This window comes from Triturus cristatus, chromosome 8 (genome assembly GCF_964204655.1).
Source record: "Triturus cristatus chromosome 8, aTriCri1.1, whole genome shotgun sequence".
Lineage (NCBI taxonomy): Eukaryota > Metazoa > Chordata > Amphibia > Caudata > Salamandridae > Triturus > Triturus cristatus.
The window spans coordinates 1,533,246,762-1,533,273,218 of NC_140591.1; the positions used below are offsets into that span (position 1 = coordinate 1,533,246,762).

At 46.3% G+C, this 26,457-nt stretch overlaps 1 protein-coding gene across 1 annotated transcript in view; it reads right to left on the reverse strand.

The window, feature by feature from the left end:
- Positions 1-26,457, reverse strand: part of ATG16L2 (autophagy related 16 like 2) — a 694,312-nt gene that overhangs the window by 477,363 nt on the left and 190,492 nt on the right. Inside the window, exon 5 of the mRNA XM_085623378.1 lies at positions 16,893-17,135. Within this exon, the coding sequence (XP_085479504.1) occupies positions 16,893-17,135 (243 nt within the window). The remainder of the gene's footprint in view (positions 1-16,892; positions 17,136-26,457) is intronic.

Below are 26,457 nucleotides of genomic sequence, written 5' to 3' on the forward strand. Positions count from 1 at the left end.
GGTTCGCTCAGAACCTTTCATATCCTCCAAAAGCGACCATAAACTTATATCAATGAGAACATAGTCAATGACGCTAGTGGATGTTCCGCTCTTACAAGTAGGTGCTCTATCAGGATCGGAAATGGTGCGTTCATTACAAGCTCTCAACCCTCAGTTGATTGTTAATGAGGCAACTTTAAATGTGGTCGAAGAGAGCTTTTTTCTAGGTGGGCCTGACAACGTTGGAATACCCCAGTATCTATCCTCCTCTTCCGTAATCTCAGTTATGAGTGGGGAGGGTTCATAAGAGGTTTTTAAATCCCCAGCCACAATTATTCATGCATCCAAATGTACAGTGTCTAATAAGGCATCTAAGAGTGATAAGGTGGCATCATTTGGTTTTATCGTTCTAACATATACATTTGTTAAGACTAGAGAAAGTCCTGTAACTAATCTTACTATAATCCCCATTAAATCAGGACTATCTATTTTTTTTGGGGTGGGGGGGTTACTGAGCTAAAGCATCTATTTCTTACTAGGATTAAAAGCCCTTCAAGTGCTCTGCCAAAAAGCTATGCTAGTTTTGCCTCTACACTAAAGAGGCAAAACCATCAATAAAGAATTTCTCGGTAGCCCATGTCTCTTGGAACATGCACACGTCAAATTTCCCAATGTACAATAACCATTCGGGGTCACTCGTCTTCGAAATTCGCCCAGCTATGTTCCAAGATCATAGATTAAGACCAGGTGGCGGACAATTGTTGCCACTAGACCTGGGCCCTAATCGGTCACAAGTGTGGGATAACTCGCCTGTAGATGTGTCAAAATTCCTATCATCAATGTTATATAAAATAGGCTTCGGGCCCCCCCCTGCTCGTAGACTGTCCCTATGGACCCAATTAGTCTGAATATATGCTTTGCTACCACCGGGGTCATTACAAGAAATACAATTTGTGGTTCTATTTGCCTGGTTAGATTTAGTGCACACATATTTGACAATAGTTGTACTACAAGATCTATTATCTTTGTTAATACACATTAGCGGATTAGTGTTGTTTTTAGTCAATCAATTTCATTCAAGGTCGATGTATGGGTAGGTAGGGAGATAACAGTGTCCCATGGCGCCCGAATAGTCTGAAACCTAGGCGGGCCTCCCACTGTGTCCATCGGAGGAGGCGATGCTTTCAACCATGTTCCCAGCTGTTTACCCCTAGAGAAGTCACATGTACATAATTCAAAGCTAATGAGATCCTCAACCAGGTAATTGGAACATGAAACAACATGGATATAGTCGTGGGACAGAGAGTTGACAGAGCGCCTTTTTACAAAAACAATATCTGATCTAATTAAAGATAAACAATTTCGCTCCATCCTTATCCAGTAGATCACCCTATTTATTAATGGTTCTGTGACCTCAAAAGTTACTGGCTTCAGTTTTGGAACCTGTACCATGTAAATCGACCTATTGGTTTTCAGGTTCCCATTTTGCAGGTGATATTGCTTGGTATCGGGCGACGACACTATGGGGAGGAAGAGGGGTCACCAGATTTAACCAGTAGGTGCAAGGGTCTTCTGAGGGGGTAATTCCTTTAATCCAATGCCACGCCTACTGTCAATGATGTTGCAGTTTGAGGTTTCAGACTGGAGACATTACTTGTTCTAAGAGGACCCTTATTCATATTCCGATTTGGGCTCTTTGAGAGAAAACTATCACATGAAGTATGTGTGTTTAAGGTGCCTTTGGTTAGTTTTCTTTAGCCTGAGATAAGAGTTTGAAGATGTACCCCCACTTACTACTGGGTCTAAATTGAAAACCTGGTGGTCTATCAGAGTAGACTCTTGAGCAGTAATTTTATACACATGATCCCTGCAACAACTAGAGAATGTTGATGTAAGCCCGGCTACTTGTGCAGTTAAATTCATTACTAGATTATGGAGATAGTTCAATTTGCTAGACAATAGTTCAATGTTAACTGATTCTGCAGGGGACGTGTTAGTTTCCGGGGTAGACTGTGCAGTTGATTTTCCATGGGAGGGCATAATAGGCATGAGTGATTCTGTAGTCTGTTCAGTAGTCTGTTCAATAGGTTGAATAAGGCCAAAACATTTATGACAGGACACATTGGGGATAATACTAACTGATGGATATAAGGAGCAAGGTGTCTAGTGAATTTGATTCGAGGAACTAGTTGCTCTGGGAGAAACAGGAGTTAAGACATGTTGGTCATTCTCGTTTACTTACCCTGTGGAACCTCGCTCCCTGGTAGCACTTGCTAGTGCTTCCGCCCGCACCCCGGTCCACCTCGGGTTTTCCCGATTGTTGTGGAGGGTGCTGGCGGTCTCCATACTCCTTTCTGGTTGGTTGGGGGCGGAGACGGGGGGTTAGCGCTCTAGTGCGCTCAAAACTATTTAACCAGCATGCCTTGCCCATCGCGCAGCGGACGAGCGCAGCGGGCTCACCAAAGGCAAACCCGTCTGCGCCCGGCCAGGACCAGGGGCCACAACCCCTGTCGGTTTCTCTGGAGATACTATATTCTATAGCTCCCAAACTCTGCACGGGCTGAGAAGGGATCTTAACGTAAACTGTTTGCACTCTATGAACTTTGCTAATAGACCTTCTCACTGTTCTTATTGTAATTTCGCCTTCCGGCCATATAACAAAACTGAACTCTGCTACTACCCCATCTTCCTTAAGGATGTTCCTTCTGAACTGCAGATCACTCACCAGACACTCAACTGAACATGCTATATTATTAGAAGAGCTGAAACCTGACGCACTTTGTTTAACCGAGACATGGCTTCATGCTGAAGCAGATCCTGTCCTTGTTCAAACCCTCCCCCCGGGTTATTTAATACTTAGGGCTGATCGCAAGATTGGTAGAGGAGGGGGTTTAGCTATCGTTTTTAAAGATACTGTGGTAAATTACTTGTTAGCTTTTCTTCACTGTGCTCTGATGGAATGTTGCATGACATCATGGAATGCCTGGGTGCCTCTCTAGGGGAGATTGTCAGTTGGTGTACTCAGGCTGAGCTGAAGGGAGCTTGCTCCTGGTGGGGCTATCCTTGTACTATCTAACTTCCTCCTGTTATCCTGACCACCTGTGATGGAACTAAGCTACCATTAAAGAAGTATCTTACATGAACCAATGGACCCCTGTACTTCTTTATAACATTTTGGCGACGATCTTAAGGACTGACGCGTGCACTAAGGAGTAAGGATTTCTAGGAACTAAGGAACCAAAAGAAAAGGAACTAAGGAATTTAAGGACTTTCAAGACGTCAATTGAAACACAAAAGTAACGCCCTGGTCAGCCCCACCAGTGTCCTGTACCATCTGGACAGCCTGCAGCCTGGGCGTTTGTATCCACATCACTGTGGAACCTGTTGTCACCTGTAGGAGTGGAGGAGTCTCTCTGGTAACAAGCCTACGGTGCCTCCTTGTTTATCACAGCCCCAGCCTGCCTGCAAGTGTCGTGTCTTGTCTGCACATTCAGGGAATTACCATCAAAGTCTCATGGTGAGCAGCGTCGTTTTAAAAAAAAAAGAGAGAGAGACTTCTGATGTCATTTTGGAACAAGCTTTATTTATCTGGTGAGGAAATCGGCTGTTATTCTGTTGGCTGGTGTGACGGAGAGCTACTTGCAGCTCAAGCCATTGGATCAGTTTCAAGACCTGCAGTGTCTGGGTGTCTCCGTGGAGAGATCGGCAAACTGGGATTGTTTGGAGCAGCGGAACTCAAAGCCATCTGATCGGCTTCTGGCTCCTGGTATGCGTCTTGCTCCTGTTTCGCTGTGGGTTCGTGTGGTGTAAAGCGGAGCCTTTTCGTTTGACTCATATTCGTGGGGCTGCGTGTGTTCTCTAATCGGCTTTGTGGTAGTGGTGCCATTTTTGGGGTAAGATCGTTGGCTTTGTAGCCGTTTGCCATGCTGTGCGCAATTTTTGAATGTGTGGATATTCGCCGCGAGCGCCAGCATGCGCACACTTACCTCCGTCACAGACCCCTGGAGTTCTTCCGACATTCCCGCATCTCCTCAACTGCTCTTGGACGCTCTCCAGTGCATGCGTGCCGTGAGCCACCCGGCGCGGCGTCAAAATGCGTGCCGCCATTTTGGACTTGGGAACTCTTCCTCCATGCTAATCTTTACTGCGGTCTGCGTTGTCATTAAATTTCTGCGGACAACAAGTCGTTGCGCAGTTCTTTCTGGTGTATTAAGCAGCGTGGCAGGAAAAGGATGGTGCGGCTTGGTAAGCGGAGGATGTGGCGGTTTTGCAACTTCTGTCGCACATTAAGGTACATTGGTGTGCAAGCGACATTGTAATAACCTACAGTCAACTTGAGCATTGAGAGCGCTAGGTACTTTGGACATTCCCATTCAGTGAATGCTCACTGAAGAAGCTGCGGAACTTCTTTGATGGGGAATCTCGGGTGATAGACCGATCACCGGTGCCTAGTGTTTCTTCTTGCCTTCTCTCATATAGCACTGTTTGTATTGGCTTGTGAGAGGCATAGTGTACTCAATGCTTCAATTCATGTCTTAACACTGTTGTGGGTGGAGGTTAAAGTTTTTGGCTGATCGTTATCTTTTGCTCTACCCTGTCATGGGGAGGTCTTTGGTTGTTGCTTAACCCTATGCTATGTATCTTTTGCGGTACCCTACTAAGGGGAAGTTGTGTGTCTTTCTTGTTGTGTACACTTGTGGTGTACAGGGGTGTACCCTTGTTTGGGGAAGTTCTGTCATTTGTGGGTAGTATTTGCCCTGTATCTGTTCACATGCAGTGTATCTGTCCCTTTGGGGTGGTTTTGGTGGTAGTTATTGTCAGTAATTTCTTGGTCTATATATATAGTGTACCCATTTATTTGGGGAGGTTGTGGGCGTAATGTTTTGCCTCTAATCTGGTTTTCGGTGTTTCAGGGTTAGTACCCTGTGTACCCTTCTAGGTGTAAACTAGTTAGGGGATGTGGTTCAGGTTGCGTTTGTAGGTAGTCCATGCCTTATGTCTGTTCCCAGGGTGACTGCCCTGTGGCGTACCCTACCTAGGGGATATCGGGTGTCCTGTAGTGTTTGATTTATAGTGTGTAACTCATTGTGTACCCATTCTTTGGGGAGGTTGTGGGGGTAGGCAATGCCTCTATTTTAGTTTGTGGTTTTCTGGGGTGCGTGTACCCTATGGTGTACCCTATCTAGGGGAGGTTGTTGTTTCTCCAGGGTTAGTACCCTGTGGTGCTCTCTCCAAAGGGGAGGTTGTGGTGTGTTTCCAGGGTTGGTACTCTGCGGTGTACCCTTTTTAGGGGAGGTTGTTTTTTTTCAAAGGTTAGTACCCTGTGTTTTTTTGGCGTGCTTGGCTAATTTCCAGCGCTATCAATGAGTCTTCTTTTCTAGTTGACACTGTGTTCCAGTCCGCCTCTATGGAACTCGTGGCCAAGGGTTTCATGTTTGGAGGACTTTGAATGTGCAGTTTTGTGTTTAGATCTCTTTGTTACTCCTAGTGGATCTTAAGAGTCAGCATGCCTTCTAGCCTAATCAGGGGAATTTTTGTGTCTTTCCAACATGTTTTCTCTCTAGTGTCTTTCCGGTTGTGGTTGCTCTCTTTGGGCTAACTAGAGTGATTCTAATCCTTGTTGTTGTTTTTGGAGATGTTGTTTTCTTCCAAGGGTCTGTATTTACATCCACCTGGTTAACAGGGTGTTTTCCCTGGGTGTACCCGCTTTTGGGGAGGTTGGGTGGGTGTTCGCCTTTCTTGTTGCATTGTGTTTTTCATCTGTGCCATGCATTGTTTTCCCTAAGGGAGGGGGATGGGGCGTGTAGTGATGTTGTTTGTAATCTTTAACATATGTCTGTCATATGGTGTTTGCCAGTAGCCCGGTGGCAGTGGGCTTGCTGGTTAACGCTTGGTTTGCTGGTCGCGATCACCCTGCTCTCCGCCCCCGCTGATTCCCAGCGCAGGCGATGTATACTTGTATCGTTTATTACTGCTATTAACTTGTTTTTAAAGTTTGTGCAGGTCTCTTACCTTATTGCGGTTTCAGAGGTGGGCTGCCAGGGCGGGTTGGTGTATTTGCGGGCTCCTAGCTGCAACGGGCGCCATCTTTGATCGGGCTGCCTTCCTTCCTAGCCCTGCCCCTCCTCCACCGCCCCTCCCCTACTTAAGATCCTGGACCTGCTCTCCTACCGTGTTTGCCAGTAGCCCGGTGGCAGTGGGCTTGCTGGTTAACGCTTGGTTTGCTGGTCGCGATCACCCTGCTCTCCGCCCCCGCTGATTCCCAGCGCAGGCGATGTACACTTGTATCGTTTATTACTGCTATTAACTTGTTTTTAAAGTTTGTGCAGGTCTCTTACCTTATTGCGGTTTCAGAGGTGGGCTGCCAGGGCGGGTTGGTGTATTTGCGGGCTCCTAGCTGCAACGGGCGCCATCTTTGATCGGGCTGCCTTCCTTCCTAGCCCTGCCCCTCCTCCACCGCCCCTCCCCTACTTAATCGTGCAGCATGTGTCAGCGCAGCGGACGAGCGCAGCGGGCGCGACGTAGGCGCGCCGGAGTTGCGCCAGAGTTAAGCCCGTCTGCGCCCGTCCGCGGCCGCCCGGGGCTAGGGGCACGAAAGGCTATACTCGCCAGCGCTATTACTCTCATATTGGGTCCCTGGAGCGGTTGACCCTTCGATCAGTACCCACCTGAGACAGCTTGATTTATACTCTTCCCCACCTTACTGTCCTCCTAGTATCAGTCCACCCTTAGTTCCTCTATCCAATACACCATCCTGTACCATCTTGCCCCCTTCAGCCCCCCCAGCACCAACTTGCAATACTTCAGCAATACTCCTAAACACCAGGTCCGCGGTTAGTCATCAATACGAGCTATTTGACTATATTGACACCCATAACCCAAACCTCATATTCTTAACTGAGACCTGGTTTCAGGCTGACTCCCTACCCAATGTATTAGCCGCGTTGCCTCCATCATACTCTGCCATTCGAGCAGATCGGCCTGAGGGCAAGCGGGGTGGCGGAGTAGCCTTAATAGCCCGGACAGACTTCTGCTTCCAGATTCTCCCCTCCTTACCCATTCCTGAGGTAGATTACCTTGTAGCTCGCTCAACTCTCCATCAGGTACCATTCACTTTTGTCTTAATTTACCGCCCTCCCCAGCCAACCCCATCCTTTCTTCCTAGCATTCAGGCTCTCTTAGCCACCTTGGTGGTTAACAATTCATCGGTACTAGTGCTAGGGGATCTAAACTTTTGGCCCAATGAACCTGCTGAGAGCCCTCAATCCAAAGAATTTACAGACTTTATGATTTCCTTGAACTTCTCACTGCTCACTCATGGTTCCACACATATCCACGGTCACATGCTGGATCAAATCTGGGCGTTAAACATTCCATCCACACCCCCCATAATTTCCCCGTGTTCTTGGTCCGACCATTCTATCATTTCCTTTTCCCTTGCACTGACCGCGTTGGTCAAACCTCCACTTCCTAAAAACATTTGGGTCAGGAAATGGGGAAAAACGGACATGCCCTCCTTTTGTTCAACCTTGGCCAAAACCGCCCCTGACCTTATAGGCCTCACTGGTACCTCGCAACTGGCCGCCATTGACAATTGGCTGACTCTGGCGGGCGACGAATTCGCCCCCATGAGGCGACTCACTGTTAAGCGGGCCCACGCAGCCAATTGATGGTTCACTTTAGAGCTAAAAGAACAGAAACTAGCAGCTAGAAGAGCCGAGCGAGCCTGGAGGAAAAACTATAGCCCAGAGCTAAAGACTATATATTTGTCTGTTTTAAAAACTTATAAAGCGGGCATTCTGGCGGCTAAAACTGAATTCTACACTAGCAGGATTATGGCAGCAGAGTCTCGCTCAAAGGAAATCTTTACCGCGGTCCATGAACTAGCATTATCCAGTAGAACCACGGCTACCATTCCCCCATCTCAGTCCCTCTGTAACTCGCTCAATGAGTTTTTTGTTGATAAAGTAGTCAAAATTAAACTTAACATTCCCCCACCCTCCCTTGCATTCGTTAATCCTTCCCCTCCGCCCACTGTCCCCAAACTCAATCTCATTCCACCATTAACTGAGGACACCTTCTTCTCATTACTTCATCGAGTCAAATCCGGTTCTCCCTTAGATTTTGCCCCCGCCCATATCCTTAGGGAAATCTATTTAACCTCCCCCACTCCCCCTTTGACCCTCCTCAATGACTCGTTAAAGAAAGGAAATGTTCCTGGCATACACAAATCAGCGGTTGTAATACCTATTATTAAAAAATCTGACGCTGATTCTTCCTCTCCCTCCAACTACCGTCCCATATCCCTACTGCCTTACCTAGCAAAAATTCTGGAAACTCACGTCACAACTACCTTAAGCACTCATGTTGAAGTCAATCACTGTCTTTCCTCCCGTCAAGCCGGCTTTCGCCCATTGCACTCCACCGAGAAAGTGGTGATCTCGGTTATGGACGTGCTACGTGAAGGCATTGACACCAACCTTCCGCAAGCCTTGATTTTATTAGATCTGTCCGCCGCCTTTGACACGGTGGATCATTCCATTCTTCTCAATCGTGTCAGGGCGGCGGACATAGAAGGTCTTGCCTTCTCGTGGATTGAGTCTTTCCTCACAGGGAGGGCCCAAGCCATCCATCTGGCCAATTTCACCGCAGACTTTCGTAAGGTGGAGTGCGGAGTCCCTCAAGGCTCATCACTTTCCCCTCTTCTATTTAATTTATACATCTATCCCCTCATCTTTTCTTTACAGCAGATGGAGGTCACGGTGTTTAATTACGCCGATGATCTCCAGCTAATCTTTAATCTCTCTAATTCCCCCTCATCTGCCCCCAATGTTCAGACTGTAATGACATTCATTCAGGACTGGATGAACTGCAACCACCTCAAACTCAATCCGGACAAGACTGAGCTAGTCCTGACCGGAGGTGGTTGCAGTCCATGGACCTCCTCCCACTGGCCCTTGTCACTTGGTGCTCCCCCTCTTCCTGTTTCTAAGGTCAAAACCCTTGGGATCTTTCTTAACACACAACTCTCTATCCACTCACATGTGGGTTCAGTGGTCTCTGCTTGCTTCTTTTCTCTAAGACTAATTAGGAAAGTATCCCGCTTTTTCTCCCTTCCTGCTTTAAAAATTATTGTGCTGGCCATGGTACTGTCGAGAGTTGATTATGGTAACATCATTTACAATGGAGCTCCAGCATATGCGTTCCATCGCTTGCAGCTCATTCAGAATCAAGCGGCCCGTTTGATTCATGGCTTACCCAAATACCATCGTGCCACTCCCCTGCTTAAAGCTCTGCACTGGCTCCCGGTGAGGGAGCGTGCCCTTTTTAAACTCGGTTGCCTCACTTTTCAGGCTAGATCGTGTACAGCCCCCGAGTTTATTTGCGCCGCCATAAAACCGTACCTCCCAGGTCGCGAGCTCCGCTCTGCCCACATGGCTCTTCTGACCACTCCTCGTTTCAAGAAAAAGAAATCTGGCGGAGCGAAATTTGCTGTTCTCGCCCCGCTTTTCTGGAATTCTCTCCCTCCTGCTCTCCGAACTTCTCCTTCATATATACAGTTTCGGAAAGATCTTAAAACCTTGTTATTCGAGCAAGCTTACACTGTCTAGCCCTACTGCCGACCGCTACTGCATCACTTAAAGCGCCATGAAACCGCATGGTATACGTGCGCTCAATAAATGCTTTTAAATTCAAAATTCAAATTCTGTTCATGCCAGTCGTTTTTGTGATACCTCTTGCATTACACCTGAGGATAGGTGCACTTTTGTTCCCTAAGGAGAGAGGATGTGTGGTAAATTACTTGTTAGCTTTTCTTCACTGTGCTCTGATGGAATGTTGCATGACATCATGGAATGCCTGGGTGCCTCTCTAGGGGAGATTGTCAGTTGGTGTACTCAGGCTGAGCTGAAGGGAGCTTGCTCCTGGTGGGGCTATCCTTGTACTATCTAACTTCCTCCTGTTATCCTGATCACCTGTGATGGAACTAAGCTACCATTAAAGAAGTATCTTACATGAACCAATGGACCCCTGTACTTCTTTATAACAGATACCTTCAATTGTCGGATTACCACAGACTCTCTATCTGATTACGAGAGCCTGGCCTTTTCTATAGAGTTTTCTCCGACAAGCACCTTCTCTGGTCTACTAATTTATCGCCCCCCCCCACCCGGGCCATAGGGAAATTTCTTACCGACCTCTCCACCGCCGTTGCTAACCTGGCCTTTGCCCCGTCAAATTTTACTGTGCTTGGGGCTCTTAACATCCACCAAGATGATCCCGCCGACCATGTGGCCAATGAGCTATCAATAAATCTCTTAGCGCTTCAGCTCATTCAGAAAGGATTTACATCTTCACACATCAAAGGTCATCTTCTCAACCCTGTTTTTAATAACTTGCATGAGCTCCTTGTAGGCACTCCAAATCCACTCCCTTAGACGGATCATTTTTTGATCCCCCTAACCTGGGAAATCAGTGGACCTACTTTCTCTTCCAACACAATGTCAGTGTTGGAACGGAATTGGTCCAAGCTCCCTACTGACCAATGGACTTCAGTTCTTGAAGCCACTAGACCAGCCATTGATCCCAACCCCAACCCCATTCTGGCCAATGATAACTTCAATCACTGGATCCTAAGCACCCTTGATTCAGTCCCCCTAAGAGATCAACCCACAAGAAATGTAGACCAAAGACTGCTCCCTGGTTCTCCCCTAAATTAAGAGAATTAAAACAAGCATGCAGAAGATTAGAAAGAAGGTGGAGGCAGAATTATTCAGAACCCCGGAAATCAGACTATAGAGAGGCAATCAGGCTATATAAGTCAGGAATTAAAGCTGGCCAAGTCGCCTTTTATGAGGAGAAAATTAACCTAGCCGCAAACTCACCCAAAGAGATCTTTCGAATTGCTAAAACTCTTTCCACCTTGCCCCAGAAACCACCAATCTTAGAGGGGGCACTTACTCGGTGTAACAACCTAGCAGAGATTTTCCATCAAAAAATTCTAAATATCTACATGTCCTTCCCAGCCTCTTGGAAAGATCCCTTTGCTTCCCATACTGCAGGACTGCAATCTGAATCTCAGTTCTCATTAGGGCAACTCCCTCTCTTGGACTCAGACTCACTAGATCTGATTATGCCCAAGGTAATCTCGGGCTCTCCTACTGATCCGGCTCCCCCACAGCCTCTTACCTTAGTTGCCAACACCATCCGCAACGTAATCCTTGACATCCTAAACTCGTCTATATCTTCTGGTACAGTCCCCCTTGCCTGGAAATGTGCTCTGGTGAAGGCCCTTTTAAAGAAACCCAACCATGACCAGTCCAACTTAACCAACTATCGTCCCATTTTCCTCCTTCCCTGGCTGAGTAAACTGCTCGAGAAACATATAAATACCATGCTGGTAGAGTATCTGGAATCTTACAATCTTCTCCTCCACTCCCAAACAGGCTTTCGCCCTCAGCTTAGGACTGAGACTGCCCTTCTGGCACTAACTGAGAAGGCGAGGAAGATACTGGACCAGGGAGGTACTGCAGCAATCATCCTTCTCGATCTCAGTGCTCAGTGATTCGACACTGTCAATCATAACATCTTGACCTGTCAACTCAAGAATCTTGGAGTGACCGGCACTGCATTAACCTGCTTCCAGTCCTGTATCAGTGACCGCTTTTGCCAGGTGTTTGAAGGAGATGCTGTGTCCAACCGGTTGCCTCTTAGCTGTGGGGTCCCCCAGGGTTCTTTCCTGAGCCCCACGCTGCTTAATATCTATATGAGACCCTTGGCGGAGATTGTCCATCCATTCGGCATAAAGATCATCACCTATGCAGATGACACGCAGCTCGTGATGGCATTAAACCACCCCGAGAGTTCATCTAGCACCCTAGGTCCTTGCCTAGAGGCGGTGGCCGAGTGGATGGAACTCTCATGCCTTAATCTCAATGGGGACAAGACCGAGCTCATGCTACTCGGAAATTAACCCTCCTTCAACCCTGCTCTCCTCTGGCCGGACTGCCTTGGCCCTGCCTCAGATCCAAAAGCCCAGATTAAGAGCCTTGGTATGCGGCTTGACTGCTCACTTAGCTTCAACCACCAGGCCACCAAGCTCTCAGCCACCTGCTATGGCCTGATGAGGATGCTGCGTAAGATCCTCTCCCTTCTTCCCTTCCAGGTGAGAAGGATCATGGTCCAAGCTCTCATTCTTTCTCGTCTGGACTATGGGAATGCCCTCTACTTGGGAGCTCCTCAATTCACTATTCTTAAACTCCAGACGATCCAGAACTGTGCTGCTCGCCTGCTCCTTCAGATTCCTCGCAGGCAATCTGCGAGCCTTCACTGGCTCCCTATCATGGCAAGGATACAGTTTAAGGCCATGTGCTTGGCTCACAAGGCCTTTTGGAAGAACGGCCAGGTCACTTCCCATTCCCTCATCACCCCCTACCATTCTCCCAGATATCTCCGCTCTAGCTCCTCCTATCTTGCCGTCCCGAAAAAAAAAACAAAGAACTACCGCCAACCTCTGGAACACCCTCCCTCCCAATCTGCAGAAGGAGCCTAACCTGTTGGCATTTCGAAAACTCTTGAAACCTGCCTCTTCAAGGACTCGCTCTAACTCTCTGCTTTGTGTTCATCTGCGTCTGTCCTCAGCGCTGGGAGGCCTCAGGGTAGCCATGCACTATATAAATATAAATTCATTCATTCATTCACTAAGATTGACTAGCATGGCTTAGTACACTCAGTGTGTTCCTCAGATGTGAAGGAAGCCCTGGATCTATTTGACTTGAACGTGCCTGGTACTTTGGGCAATTTGCCCTTCCCCTTTGAATTACTTGTGGTGAGGAGCAGCTCAACCTCTTCAATTAATGTATCGATTCCAGCTAGTGTGGAAGACTCAATAGGGTTTGCCTCGGGTCTGTATTTCCCAGGTCTTTTCGGTTTCTTAGCATGGATTCCATGGTTCGCAGAGTCCCCAGCCTTACGTTTACCCATCGTTAACAGGTGAGGTGACTAATGTCTGAATTGGCCAGTGAACAAACAACAAAGAAAAAAGCAGGATATAGAGTCAAGAATGTACTAAGCATTCACTTACATCAGCCAGGTGGCGTCACAAGCAGAAAATAGAGTAGGCCCAGCCCAGCCCCTTCCAGGCGATGATGGGTGAAGAATGGCTTGCTATTGGTGCTGCGGGACTGCTCTGTTGATTTACAGGAGGCAACCTCTCCTGCTGCCAATTGAATGCTGGGGGACGGGTCCCATCCCAGCAGGAAGCAGTGCGGCCCAAGAGCTGCCGGGAGAGGTGAGCTGCGAGCAGCCCACACCGTGGGACTGCTCTGCTGATTTAAAGGAGGAGATCTCTCCGGGCCCCTCCTGCCACTGCCTGAATGCTGGGGGACCGAGTCCCACCCCAGGAGGAAGCGTTGAGGTTCAAGAGTGGTCTGGGAATGGTGATTTGTGAGCAGCCCGTACCGCGGGACTGCTCCGTTGATTTAAAGGAGTCGACCTCTCCTGGCTCCTCCTGCCGCCAATTGAATGCTGGGGGACTGAGTCCCACCCCAGCAGGAAGTGTTGCAGTCCAAGAGCGGCCTGGGAAAGGTGAGTTGTGAACAGCCCACACCACGGGACTGCTCTGTTGATTTAAAGGAGGCGCCCTCTCCTGGTGCTAATTGAATCCTGCAAAAGTGCAAGTTACACGTTTCCACCCCTAGAGTAAAGCAATTGGCTTACACTTGTCTCTCTAAACCTCTACCTAAGCCATCCAATACCCTCCTTATCCCTCTCTTATCCTGTCCCCTTCAGTATTAAGTCTGCCCTATTTCCACTCCCCTGAGACTCTCCAAAAGTTATGACTAAAATCTATACTTTCAGGTGCGGAGACCCCGTAGATAGGGTGGAAAACTTATCACATATAGCTATCAGTAAAAGTTACACTTTGTAGTATGTTTTTACTAAGTGCAGTTTGTTATTCAGGTCTGTCATCCATAGAATGTTTTTAAATGAGGGTTTAATGGACTGATTCTGTGCTGCATGACGTGTTTTTGGAAGTACTAACTTGGCCTCAAACTAACAGTGCAGTTTCTCATCTATGTGAAGCTGCACGCCTACAGAAATATTTCTTTATCATTATGCCTTTTTGAAAGGGGGACACAAAAAGTAAGTTGGACAGAAATACTACTATTTATTTAATAGTTTTATAAGAAGCGAAAAGAAACCGTTGCCCTTACATGGGCATTTTCGTGTCTTACCAGGAGTTCCTTCTCTTTATTGAAAAAAGGTTTTATATAAATTCATGAACAAGTCTGTTTGGGAATGTGAAAAAACACAAAAATAAATTAATGTGTAAATGTAGATCAGAGCGATCTTTCCTCATCCAGACATTTCCATAACCTTCTATGTGTGCGGATTTCCTGGTGTGACGCTCGGAATGTCTGAGAAACTTGTACATGTTGGAAATTTTATGGGTGGCACTGTGGAAGTAAATATTTGCCTTAATTTCAGCCCTTTGTGCATTGCAAAACTTATAAGGAGATATAGTCTGTCTCTAATAACCTCTATATGTATGAGAGTCATAATTATTATATGTTGTTGCTAGTGGTGTGTGCTACCATCTTCATAACGTGTTTGAACTAGTTGTGTTTTCAGTATGAAGTATGTTTAAAAAATATATATATTATTTATAGTTGTAACAGGATAAGTTGAATTTTAATGTATGTGACTTTCTAAAATATGTAAGGTACATTTAAAGTATTTCTTGTAACAATTTCTTTTATTATAAGCAAGCACTGGCAAAGCAAATGTGCCTGGTGTTGGTCTTTCTTTTTGGCAGAGTTTGTTTTGTTTTATCGTGGTTTTTGTAAAGGTTTATTCCTGGGCAGCTGACCCTTGGCAATATAAAAACTGTTGACTAAAAGCAAAAATATTGTTGGGGTCTCATAACACACTTTGCCACAATAGTCTATTGTACTGATAAGAACTATGGTGCTGATAAGTTACTTGTGCAGTGAAGTTAACCAGTTGCTGTAGTGGGCTGACCCACTGCCCCATGCAGTAGGCTGTAGTGGGCAGAACTAAAATGTAAATGACTCAACAAGAGATCAATGGATGAAGAGGGCTGGCTGAGTCCCCATATGTCAGTATACATTTATAGAAAAATCTAAAACTCTGTGCTAATCCCAGACTTAGAAAGAATTGCTTCAAGGACCTTTACTTCTGCCAGAAGAAAATAAAATCAGACTGAAAAACTGCTAAAGCGTGTCTTGGTTTATGATAGTGATTGGGTAGCAGAATGGAATCAATTTGTGGCATATTTAAAAAAAAAAAAGAAGAGATAGTTAACTGTATGTATCGCTAATTTTAAGTTACTTATGTGACAACAGGCTAGGAATAAGGCTAAAGAATATAATGCTGATTCACAATATACATTTATGAGTATAGCAAGAAGTACTACAGGAGTACTCTTTTTGCATACTTTTACACGCCGTTGTCAATTTTTCCCTAAATGTTCCACTCATTAGTAGGAAAAATTAAGAGAGCACAACCATGTCTATTTGCGTTCATTGTATATGAATATTCATATTTTATTTCCATTTTAGATGTTTTGGAGCCTACTCAGAAAAGTTTGTAAGAGCAGACAAAAGAGTAATATAGTAATACTCTTTTACCTACCTTAAATGTCTTTGTGGACAGGCCACTATATTCCTTTTCACCCTAAAACACACTTGAGCACTCAAGTGTCATAGAGGGGTGCTGATGGAACCACAGATGACCTTGTTAAACTACTTATTGGAGATGAGGGTAACGCCAGTAAACTGCAATTGGACTAATAATGTCTTACTCCAAATAAGCGCAGCTGAGTAAATGATATAGAGAAACAACAAATGCAAGATCTGTGAAATTTGGTGGAAGCTGCTGTTCTCGTTCCAAGATGCACTCTAGGGCAGCTTCATAATGAGATGGTCCTCGCAGGTGTAGTATTCTTGGTCTGCAACAAAGCCTTTGACTGTGTTTGACAGTCAAAGTCATAAAGGTAGGATAAGGAAAAACTGTAGAAAAAATTATAAGAATGATAACCAGGAATGTTCAATGTCATCCCTTGACACTGTCAAAAGTCTAGAAGAGGTAGATGTCATTCTTTGCACTGACAACAGCTTCCACAACAGAGAGGATAGCCCATAAATAGAACAAAAAGGAAGGAAGAATCCTGTTTGTGCATAGGGTTGTCGAGTAAGGGTTAGGGTAGTCAAGCGGAAAGTCATCAATTTGAAAACGAAAAATCATAAGTGGTGCAGTCGCAGTATTACTAGAAGATGTGGGAGATGTAAGAAGGCTGTGCCGCAGGAGAAAAGTCTTATCCAATGAAAACAGAATTTCCAACCATTGTCAAATGCAGTTGATGAGCCACAGTAGTTTTGGGATGCACGGTGAAATATCGAGAAACAAGTTTATTTATCCCAGCTTTAAGCATAGGCAAAACCTCACCTGGAGCCATAGGCCATTCTTGCAGACCGCATTTCTAAAAAGGTTTAGATAGTCAAGAGGTGAACTACCCATGTACAATAGCTTCACAAAAAATATTTTGGAAAAAGAGGCCAGGACATAAGCCTGTATTGTCTCAAAGAGGAGAAATGGAGAACATTAGATGGAAATACCTAAATATACCTGGGGTAAATGTATGGTAGAAAAGGAGAACAGTCTCTAAGATGTGTGATGACACACAACTTTCATGGCATAGGCCTGGGAGAGAAATAAACATGATGTTTACAGAAGAGAGAGCAAGCCCCACAACCACCATCCGCTGTCAGTGATGGGAGCAGAGTAAGTAACAGAAAATGAAAATTGGCATTTTGTTTGACAAGAGATTCATGCGGGTTAAATAACTGATTGAATCATCAATCAGCAGAACTTTTCTTTACAAATATACTAACCTGTCATTAATTGCGTTCTGTTCCTCGGCTTTTGCATTTTTGTATGCCAGCATGTCATTCAGATTACATTGCATACTTTCTTCTTCTTTTCTTAATGTTTCCCCTGTGTGCTTTGTTTTCTTGAGAAGGTCATCGTAGGTCGTCTTCAATTCCTGATTTGCATTGTCCAGAGTTTTAACTTTTTCACGACACTCCAATACCTCGTTCTTCCACTTCTCATTATTCTTCTGCTCCTCCAACATTCTATATGGAGAAGGACTATGTTAGTCTCAAATGGCACAGATATGCCTGATTTGTTAATGTAGAGCTGTGAAGTTAGTAGCCCAAAATGAACACTGACAGCAGGCGTTCTAAATTATTTCACTTGAAACACAGTGTTACACTCCCCTTTGAGAGATGTACTATGAGCAAAGGTCACAGTACTTTGAGGAATCACAGTGTGATATCAATTCTTACTATGTTGGAAGGTGTCAGGTAGACAGAGAATTGGGGCAAATGTATGGTATATGTTGCTTTAGGAAGCATCACATATCCCATAAGACATCAATCTTAAAAGCAATAAGAAACCAATCATAGGCTCCACTAGGCCCGTGAACACAGGAAAACTGCAGAATATTTTACTGGTGATGGGGAAATCCTTCAAATATCTCATTAAAGCCCTGGCGGCATTATGGCTACTGGAAAGGGTTGCCCTAACCTCTGGCAGACCAAGAATGTTAAAACTTGGGCCTCTCAATCAACTAGTAAACAAAGGTCTGATTAACAGTCTAGAGACACATTCATGCTCAGTAATGCATTCTCTGCAGTACTCTTCAAATCTCTCAGATGCCATCACCTCTCAAAAGCTTGACACACTCTTCATCACAGAAATATGGCTCACCTCCACATCCTTGCAGATCCTACATGTCTTCGTGCCCAAAGGCTACTGTATAGAGCATGCTGACTGTGCACATAAGAAGGGAGGAGGTCTCTGTCATCCATACATCCTGCTGGTCCTGCACCATTGGAATGCAAAAAGGCACTCAATACCATTAAACTCTTCATATGGTACATCACACTCTCCACAACTCAGTCTGCCACCTTCCACCAGATCTATTGTACCCCCTGGACACAGGAAGGACATGATGGATGAATTTTCTGACCTCCTCACCATCTCATTTATCCTACGCGCCCTCACCACCTTTCTCAGTGATTTCAACCAACAAGACTACTTAAGCACGAAGAAAATAAGAACTGCCATCAACACCTTCAGCTTGGTACACAATATCACCCAACCAATACACTCCAAGGGACACATATCAATCTTGTCTTAACATCAGGTATCATCATTCAATGCAAATGTCCCATACCACTTGACTGGACCCACCACTTTGCTAGCCACACTACACATCAACCAGTCAACATCACAAGGTCTCCTAAATACAGTACAAACCTTCAAACATTTCAAAGGCTTTTCCATTGACAATTTGGAGCCTGATTTAGAGTTTGGCGATGGGTTACCCATTACAAATGTGATGAATATCCTGTCTGCCTTATTACAAGTGCATTATGTGTAATGGCATTTGTAGGATGGCGGATGGGGGATCTGTCACGTTTGTGATGGGGTAGCATATCCGTCGAACTCTAAATCAGGCCCTTAATGGTTAAGCTGATCTCTTGCCCTGGCACCTCTGCATTCAACATCACTACCCATCTAAACAACTTCAATCACAAACTGAATTAGTCAGCATCCTCATACCCAACTGTAAGAAGGAATATGCTACTTACCAGTATGCATCTGTTCTTGGCATGTAGAGCTGCAGAGCCACACACTTAGGATAAGATCGCCATCTGGTGTTGGGCTCGGATGATTGCAGGTTGTTGTTGTCTTCGGAAGAAGCCTTTGGTCACGAGATAGGTGACTCCTCCTCTGGACAACAGCGCGCATGGGCATCCACTCCATCGTCAGATTGTTTTTCGCCATGATGGGAAAAGATGGAGTGTATAAGAAATGAAGAGAAAGGATGTCCATGTGTAGTGTCTAATTAAGACAAATGCTGGAACAGATACAGGTCCCAGGGAGGCGGGTGGGCGTGTGTGGTTCTGCAGCTCTGCATGCCAAGAACAGATGCATACTGGTAAGTAGCATATTCCGTACGAGGCATATGAGCTGCAGATCACACACTTAGGATAGACTATTTAGCAGTGTCTCCCCTAGCGGTGGTCACCTGTATCCGTTGCAGCAGTTTGGAATAGAGTTTTTAGGACAGCCTGGCCTACTGAAGCTTGTTGTTTGGATTGCACATCAACACAATAGTGTTTAGTGAAGGTGTGTGTTGTAGACCATGTGGCTGCTTTGCAAATATCTTCTAAGGGAATATTCCCTAAGAAGGCCATAGAAGCCCCTATTTTACGTGTGGAGTGCGCCCTAGGGGGAACTGTAAGAGTACGTTTAGCCTTTTGATAACATATTTGGATACACTTAACTATCCACCTGGCTATACCTGATTTGGAAATAGGGTTGCCTTTATGTGGTGGAGCGAAAGCAACAAACAGTTGTTTTGTTTTCCGGAAAGGTTTTGTCCTGTCGATGTAATAAAGCAAGGCTCTTTTAACATCTAAGGTATGTAGGGCCCTTTCAGCTACGGAGTCTGGGTTGGGGAAGAAGACTGGTAGTTCGACTGATTGGTTAAGGTGGAAAGGGGAAATGACTTTAGGAAGGAATTTAGGGTTTGTCCTAAGAACCACTTTGTTACGATGTAGTTGTAAGAAAGGTTCTTCAAGGGTTAAGGCTTGTATTTCACTTACTCTTCGAAGGGAAGTGATTGCGATAAGGAAAGCTACTTTCCATGTCAAAAATTGAAGTTCACATTTATGCATTGGTTCAAATGGGAGGCCCATAAGTCTTGTGAGGACAATGTTGAGATTCCACACTGGGGAAGGTGGTAATCTTGGTGGAATAATCCTTTTAAGACCCTCCATAAATGCTTTGATAGCTGGTACTTTAAAGAGGGACAGGTGTTGTCTATTTTGCACGTAGACTGCTAAGGCCGCTAGGTGTAGCCGTATATAGGAATATGCTAAATTGCATCTTTGTAAGTGTAGCAAGTAGCAAATAATGTTTTGGATGGAAGCATCCAGTGGGCGTATGTCGTTGTTAGCGCAGTAAATGGCAAATCGTTTCCATTTTGCGGCATAACATGCCCTAGTAGTAGGTCTTCTGGCTTCCTTTATGATATTCATACAGTCTGGAGGAAGGTTGAGGTACCCGAACTCTAAGACTTCAGGAGCCAGATTGCCAAGTTCAGTGTCTGAGGATCTGGGTGTCTGATTTCTCCATGGTTCTGGGTTAATAGATCCGGGGAGAGGCGTAATTTTTGATGTGGGACTAGTGATAGTTCCAGAAGTGTGGTGAACCAGGGCTGACGTGCCCAAGTGGGAGCCACTAGGATCAGTGTTAGCGACTGTTGTTTCAGTTTGCGTACCACAAAAGGAATGAGTGGGAGAGGCGGAAAAGCGTACGCAAATCTGCCTGACCAGTTCATCCATATTGCATTGCCCTGTGACTGTGGGTGTGGAAACCTGGCGGCGAAGCTTGGGCATTTTGTGTTTTCGGGAGTGGCGAACAGGTCTATGTCTGGTTGTCCCCATTTTTGGAAGAATGGGAGTAGAACCTTGGGGTGTAATTCCCACTCGTAGATTTGCTGTGCGTGTCGACTTAGGAGGTCGGCCACCTGGTTGTGAATCCCTGGGAGGTGTTCCGCTAACAGGTAGATGTTTTGGGGAATTGTCCATCTCCAGATTTGCTGTGCCAGTTGGGACAGTTGGAGAGAATGTGTCCCCCCCTGTTTCTGTATGTAATACATTGTCGTCATATTGTCTGTGCGTATAAGGACAGTTTTGTTTTTTAGGTGCACTTGGAAGGATTTTAGTGCCAGGAACACTGCTAGAAGTTCTAGGTGATTGATGTGGAGCAGTTTTTGTTGAGTGGTCCATCTGCCCTGAGTGGTGTGTTGAAGGAGGTGGGCTCCCCACCCCGTGAGAGATGCGTCGGTGGTCAGCACAACTTGTGGAAGAGGCTCTAAGAACGGCCGCCCTTTGGACAGGTTGATGGTGTTCCACCACTTCAGTGAACGAAGTGAGCGACTGTCCACCAACACCAGATCGGTAAGTTGTCCGTGAGCCTGGTTCCACTGTTGTGCTAGACATTCCTGTAAGGGACGCATTTGAAGTCGTGCGTGTGGGACTATGGAGATGCAGGACGCCATCATGCCTAACAGCTGCATAAACACTCTTGCTGGAAGAGAGTGTTGAGTTTGAAATTGTGAGATGAGATTTTGTATACTGGCTATCCTGGCTGTGCTGGGATAAGCGATGGCTTTGGATGTATCTATGGTGGCTCCTAGATACTGGTGTGTGTGGGAGGGCTGCAGATGGGATTTGGGATAGTTGATGGTGAATCCCAAGTTGTGGAGGGTTTGAATAGTGCGGTGAGTGTGGAGAACGCATTTGTGGAGAGTATTGGCTTTGATGAGCCAATCGTCCAGATAGGGGAAGACATGGATCTGTTGTCTTCTGAGGTGCGCTGCCACGGCTGCTAAGCACTTGGTGAATACCCTGGGTGCGGTTGTTACTCCGAATGGGAGAACTGTAAACTGATAGTGCTGCCCGTCTACCACAAATCGTAGATACTTTCTGTGAGCGGGATGCATAGGGATGTGAAAGTATGCGTCCTTGAGGTCCAATGTGGCCAGGAAGTCTCCCTGTTGTAGTAGCGGGAGGACTTGTTGGAGGGTGATCATGTGGAAGTGATCTGATTGTATATACTGGTTTAGCAGTCTGAGGTCCAGTATGGGTCTTAAGGTTTTGTCCTTTTTGGGAATAAGGAAGTATAGAGAATACACTCCTGTGCCCTGATGTTGAAGTGGGACTGGTTCTATTGCATTTTTTTGCAGCAAGGACCGAATTTCTTGTTTGAGGAGCGTGAGATGGTGTGACGACATTGGACGGTGTTTGGGTGGTATGTTTGCGGGGGGGGGGTGTATGAGTTCGAGGCAGTAGCCAAATTGGATAATTTGTCTCACCCACCTGTCTGTGGTGATGGAATTCCAGACAGGTAGGAACTGTTGGAGTCGTCCCCCGACCGGAGTGGAATGGTCTAGGGGGAGTGGAGGCAAGTCACTGTTTAGTGGCTGGAGAGGTGCAGGTGTTGGTGTTGCCCCACCCTCGGCCTTTGGTATTATTTCCCCTGTAACCTCCCCTAAAATATCCTCTGTTAGGGGATGTTTGTCCAGAAGTTTTAAAAGTGGAAGAGGTCTCTGTTCCCAGATTTTTGGAGGCTCCTCTATAAAAGGAGCGACGAAAGGAGCCGCGGGGTTGAGGAGACTGCAATGCTCCCATGGATTTTGCAGTCTCATTATCCTTTTTCATTTTTTCTAACGCAGTGTCCACTGCAGGTCTAAATAGTTGCTCCTGATTAAAAGGTTGAGCAAGAATGGTGGTTTGTACTTCCGGCTTAAAGCCGGAAATACGGAGCCATGCATGGCGTCTGAGTAAAACGCTTGTATTGACTGCCCTAGAGGCAGTGTCCGCTGCGTCTAACGCGCATTTAATGGAGGCATTAGATATTAATTTGCCTTCTTGAATGAGGTCGTTGGCCTGGGATTTGAATTGATCAGGCAGATGTTGCATAAGGTCCTCAAGTTGGTCATAATGAGCCCTATCATAAAAAGCTAATAGGGCTTGCGTATTGGCAATACGCCAGTGATTTGCCGCCTGTGCAGCAACTCTTTTGCCCGAGGCCTCTAACAGTTTAGACTCCTTGTCCGGAGGCGGTGTGTCTCCAGTTGTCTGTGAGTTAGCACGCTTCCTGGCATTTGACACGACTAAGGAGTCTAAAGGGAGCTGCGCTTTAATGTAGTCGGGATCCTGTGGGGCTGGTCTGTATTTTTTTTCTATACGGGGGTTAAGAACCCTAGCTCTAACAGGGTCCTTAAAAACCTCAGTGGCATGCTTTATTACTCCTTTAATCATGGGCAGAATGTGAACAGTTTTCTGCGACTGCTCAAAGGTGTCGAGGAGAAAGTCCTCTTCAGGTGCGTCTGTGTGCATAGTGACGCCATGGAATGTTGCTGCCCTATTTACAAGTTGACCAAACCCCAAATGGTCATCAGGAGGAGAGGGTTTGGAAGGGTATGCCGTGGGATCAGGCATGTCAGGTAAAGGATAAGACCAGTCATCTATGGGTGCTGTGTCTGGGATTGTAAAGGGATCGTTTGGATCAATAGGATCATTAGGGAAATCCGGGTCTGACCCTCCCCCTAAATCATCATCATCATCATCATCCTGTGGAGGTGGTGTATGAGAAGGAGATGGTAGAGGAGAAGAAGGTGGAGGAGGTGGGGATGGGATGGGAGGTAATATAGGAGAGGAAGGATGAATTGGCGAAGTGGCACAGTTCTTCATCTTTATGGGAGCTGGAGGTGGTGGTATGTCCAGCTTCCTTTTTTTGTATGGCACTGCTGTGACATGTCCGGTTTTCGGATTGATGTAGATCCGTTTTTGAGTAGGATCTGGTCGAAAAAGTTCTTCAGAGTCCGAAAGTGGTTGTGGTGTCGACCGTTTCGGTTCCGATCTGGGTTTTGGGAGATCGGCAGAGTCTTTATGGACTTTTTTGGGCACCGAAGATGGTTTGGTTGGTAAAGAATCTTTCGGTGTCGGCGGAGATTTCGGTGCCGAAGAACCTTTCGGTGCCGATGGAATTTTCGGTGCCGACGAACCTTTGGGAGCCGAAGAACCTTTGGGTGTCGGTGGAGACTTCGGTGCCGAAGAACGTTTCGGTGCCGGTGGAGACTTCGGTGCCGAGGAATGTTTTGGTGCCGATGGAGATTTCGGTCTTGGAGCCTGTTTCGGTGCCGAGGTTGTAGTTTTCGGTGCCGAAGGATTTGTAGGCACAATAACATGAGGTTTGCTCAAGCCCGAGCCACCTCCAGGCTTATTTTTCTTCGGAGCCGGGTCCGAGGGCGGGGCTTCTGAAGATGATTTTCAGTCGCGACTGGGGCCAGCTGGCAGAGTCTTGACCAATGTCTTTTTGGGTGGGGTTGGGGTAGGGGAGGTGGTACTCACACGCTGCCCCGGAGTGATGAGGTCATCGGAATCGTCTGCCTCGGACACGATTTGAAGGTCTTCGGAATCGTCTTCAGGGACATCCTGGGCAAAGATGTCGTCCTGTTCTGGAGCTGGTCTGGCCATGATATGGCGTCGAGCTCTTCGGTCCCGGATGGTTTTCTTGGAACGGAATGCGGCGCAGGCTGGACAGTTGGATTTGTTATGTTCCGGCGACAGGCAGAGGTTACAAACCTCGTGGTGATCACTGTGGGGGAACTTTGCTCCACATTGGGGGCATTTTTTAAAAGGTGTCCTTTCCATCAGCTGCGTCCGGAACCGGTCCGAGTGGATTTCGACGTCGAGTAGTGATATTTTGAGAGTTGTTTCGATTGCTGGGAGTTTTTCTGCTGGAGCGGAAAAAAGTTCATCCAAACCAAATGGCAGAAAAAAACAATCTGACGAAGGAGTGGATGCCCATGCGCACTGTTGTCCAGAGGAGGAGTCACCTATCTCGTGACCAAAGGCCTCTTCCGAAGACAACAACAACCTGCAATCATCCGAGCCCAACACCAGATGGCGATCTTATCCTAAGTGTGTGATCTGCAGCTCATATGCCTCGAACATAGGGTTATTGGTTGAGAGGGGGTGAACCATTACACAAGCAACAACCACAATCCTTGGCAGAGTGAACCACAAAAGTCACTAAATTAACCGCAACCATCTGGTTGAATGGCACAAAAGCAGTCAGGCTTAACTTTGAGGTCTAGTGTAAAGTATTTATGCAGCATACAGCCACTAACAAAGTGAAAACTCAACACAAGAAAAATCCAAAACCTATTTAGAAAAACAGAGTACATTTTAATAAATAAAATAAGACCAAAATGACAAAAAAACAATCTGTAGAACCGGAGATATGCAATTTTAGTGGTTTAGGTGAAAATAGCTCCTACAAGCGTAAAGCGTCAATTGCGGTCATCTGGTCATGCTAGACCAGTGGAAAGACACCAGTTCAGGCCGACCATAATGGAATGCGGGCCAGATAAGGGAACCAATTCAGTCACACTGAAAAAGTTACCTTATAAAGTCCAGTACCAACAGTTTCACTGGTGGCTGAAGCAGGCTAGGCGCCCCAGATGGTCGCTGTTGTAGTTTGCAGATTCGGTCACGCAGCACGGATGGTCATGGCTGGAGCTTTGCAATGGTGGTCTCTGTGGGCTGTCGTTGCTATAGCATGAAGTGCAGATCTTGCATTGCCAGTGTGTTACCGGCTGTGGCTGTAGTGAGAAGAGTTGGGATCATCGGAGCTTACAGTTGGCGGTCATCACGGGCAGAAGCATTCGGAGCAAACATATTCGTTCGCAGTCATGGAATGCCCACAACATCAGGATTTTTTACTTTCTTTAAGAGGAGTGCACTTTGATACAAGTTTAAGGTCCGGGACTTAGGGATGCGCCTCTTCGGGTCCAGGGACTCACTTTAGCAGAGGCCAGTAGGGTTCAGGCAGGTCCACTTCCAGGTTCCGTCATGCCCAGTTGTAGCTGGTAAGCTGCGCAGCTGCAGGGAGGCCTCTGGAGCTTGTTCTGACCCTGCAGGTTAGAACAGGAGGTCAGCCGATTGATCCTTGGATTCACTCAAGTATCCTGGGATGAATCAAGCAGGTCCAGCCTTCCTTCTTAAACAGCTAGGCAGTCCTCAAGCAGCTAGGCAGTCCTCAAGCAGCAGGGCAGTCCTCTGGCAGCAGGGCAGTCCTTCTGTATGCCCACAGTTCCAGGAGTGTTCTGAAGAGCGACTCAGGAGGTCTAATATTTATACCTGCCACCAGACTTTGAAGAGGAGGAAACACCCCGGCCTACCCCCACATCTAGCTCTGGAAAATTCTTCCCTTTCCGGCACCAAGAAGTCTGGGGTGACACAGGCCTAGTGTTGTGTTGCTTTTTGTGTGTTGAGGCTAGTATCAATGCAGTGCACGTAGGGCAGGCAACAGCCCTGCCTCCACCCATCCCATCAGGATGGCCCATGCTGCCCACACCTAAGCCTTATTGTCCCATTGTCTGAGTACAATATACAAAGCCTAACAGCAGGGTCATGTGACTCAGGCACTAGCAGCAGGGGCCAAAGGGTTAGGATATGAAAAATCCAACTTTCTAAAAGTGCCATTTTTAAGAATCGTGACTTAAAAAACTGCCCTTGCCGTTAAGTAGGATTTTAAATTACAATTCAGTAGAGTGTAAAAATGACATACCTACCTGCTCCCAAATTTTGAAAGGTATCATGTATTAAGTGTAATAAGGTAACTCAATGTTATCCAATGGGAGAGGTAGGCCTTACAGTAGTAAAAAAACTAATTTAGGAGTTTTCCACAACCAGGATATGTAAAACTCTAAAACACATTTCCTACATTTTAAATACAATGCACCCTGCCTATGGGCTGTTTAGGGCCTACCCTAGGGGTGACATATGTTTTCAAAAGAAAGTTTTG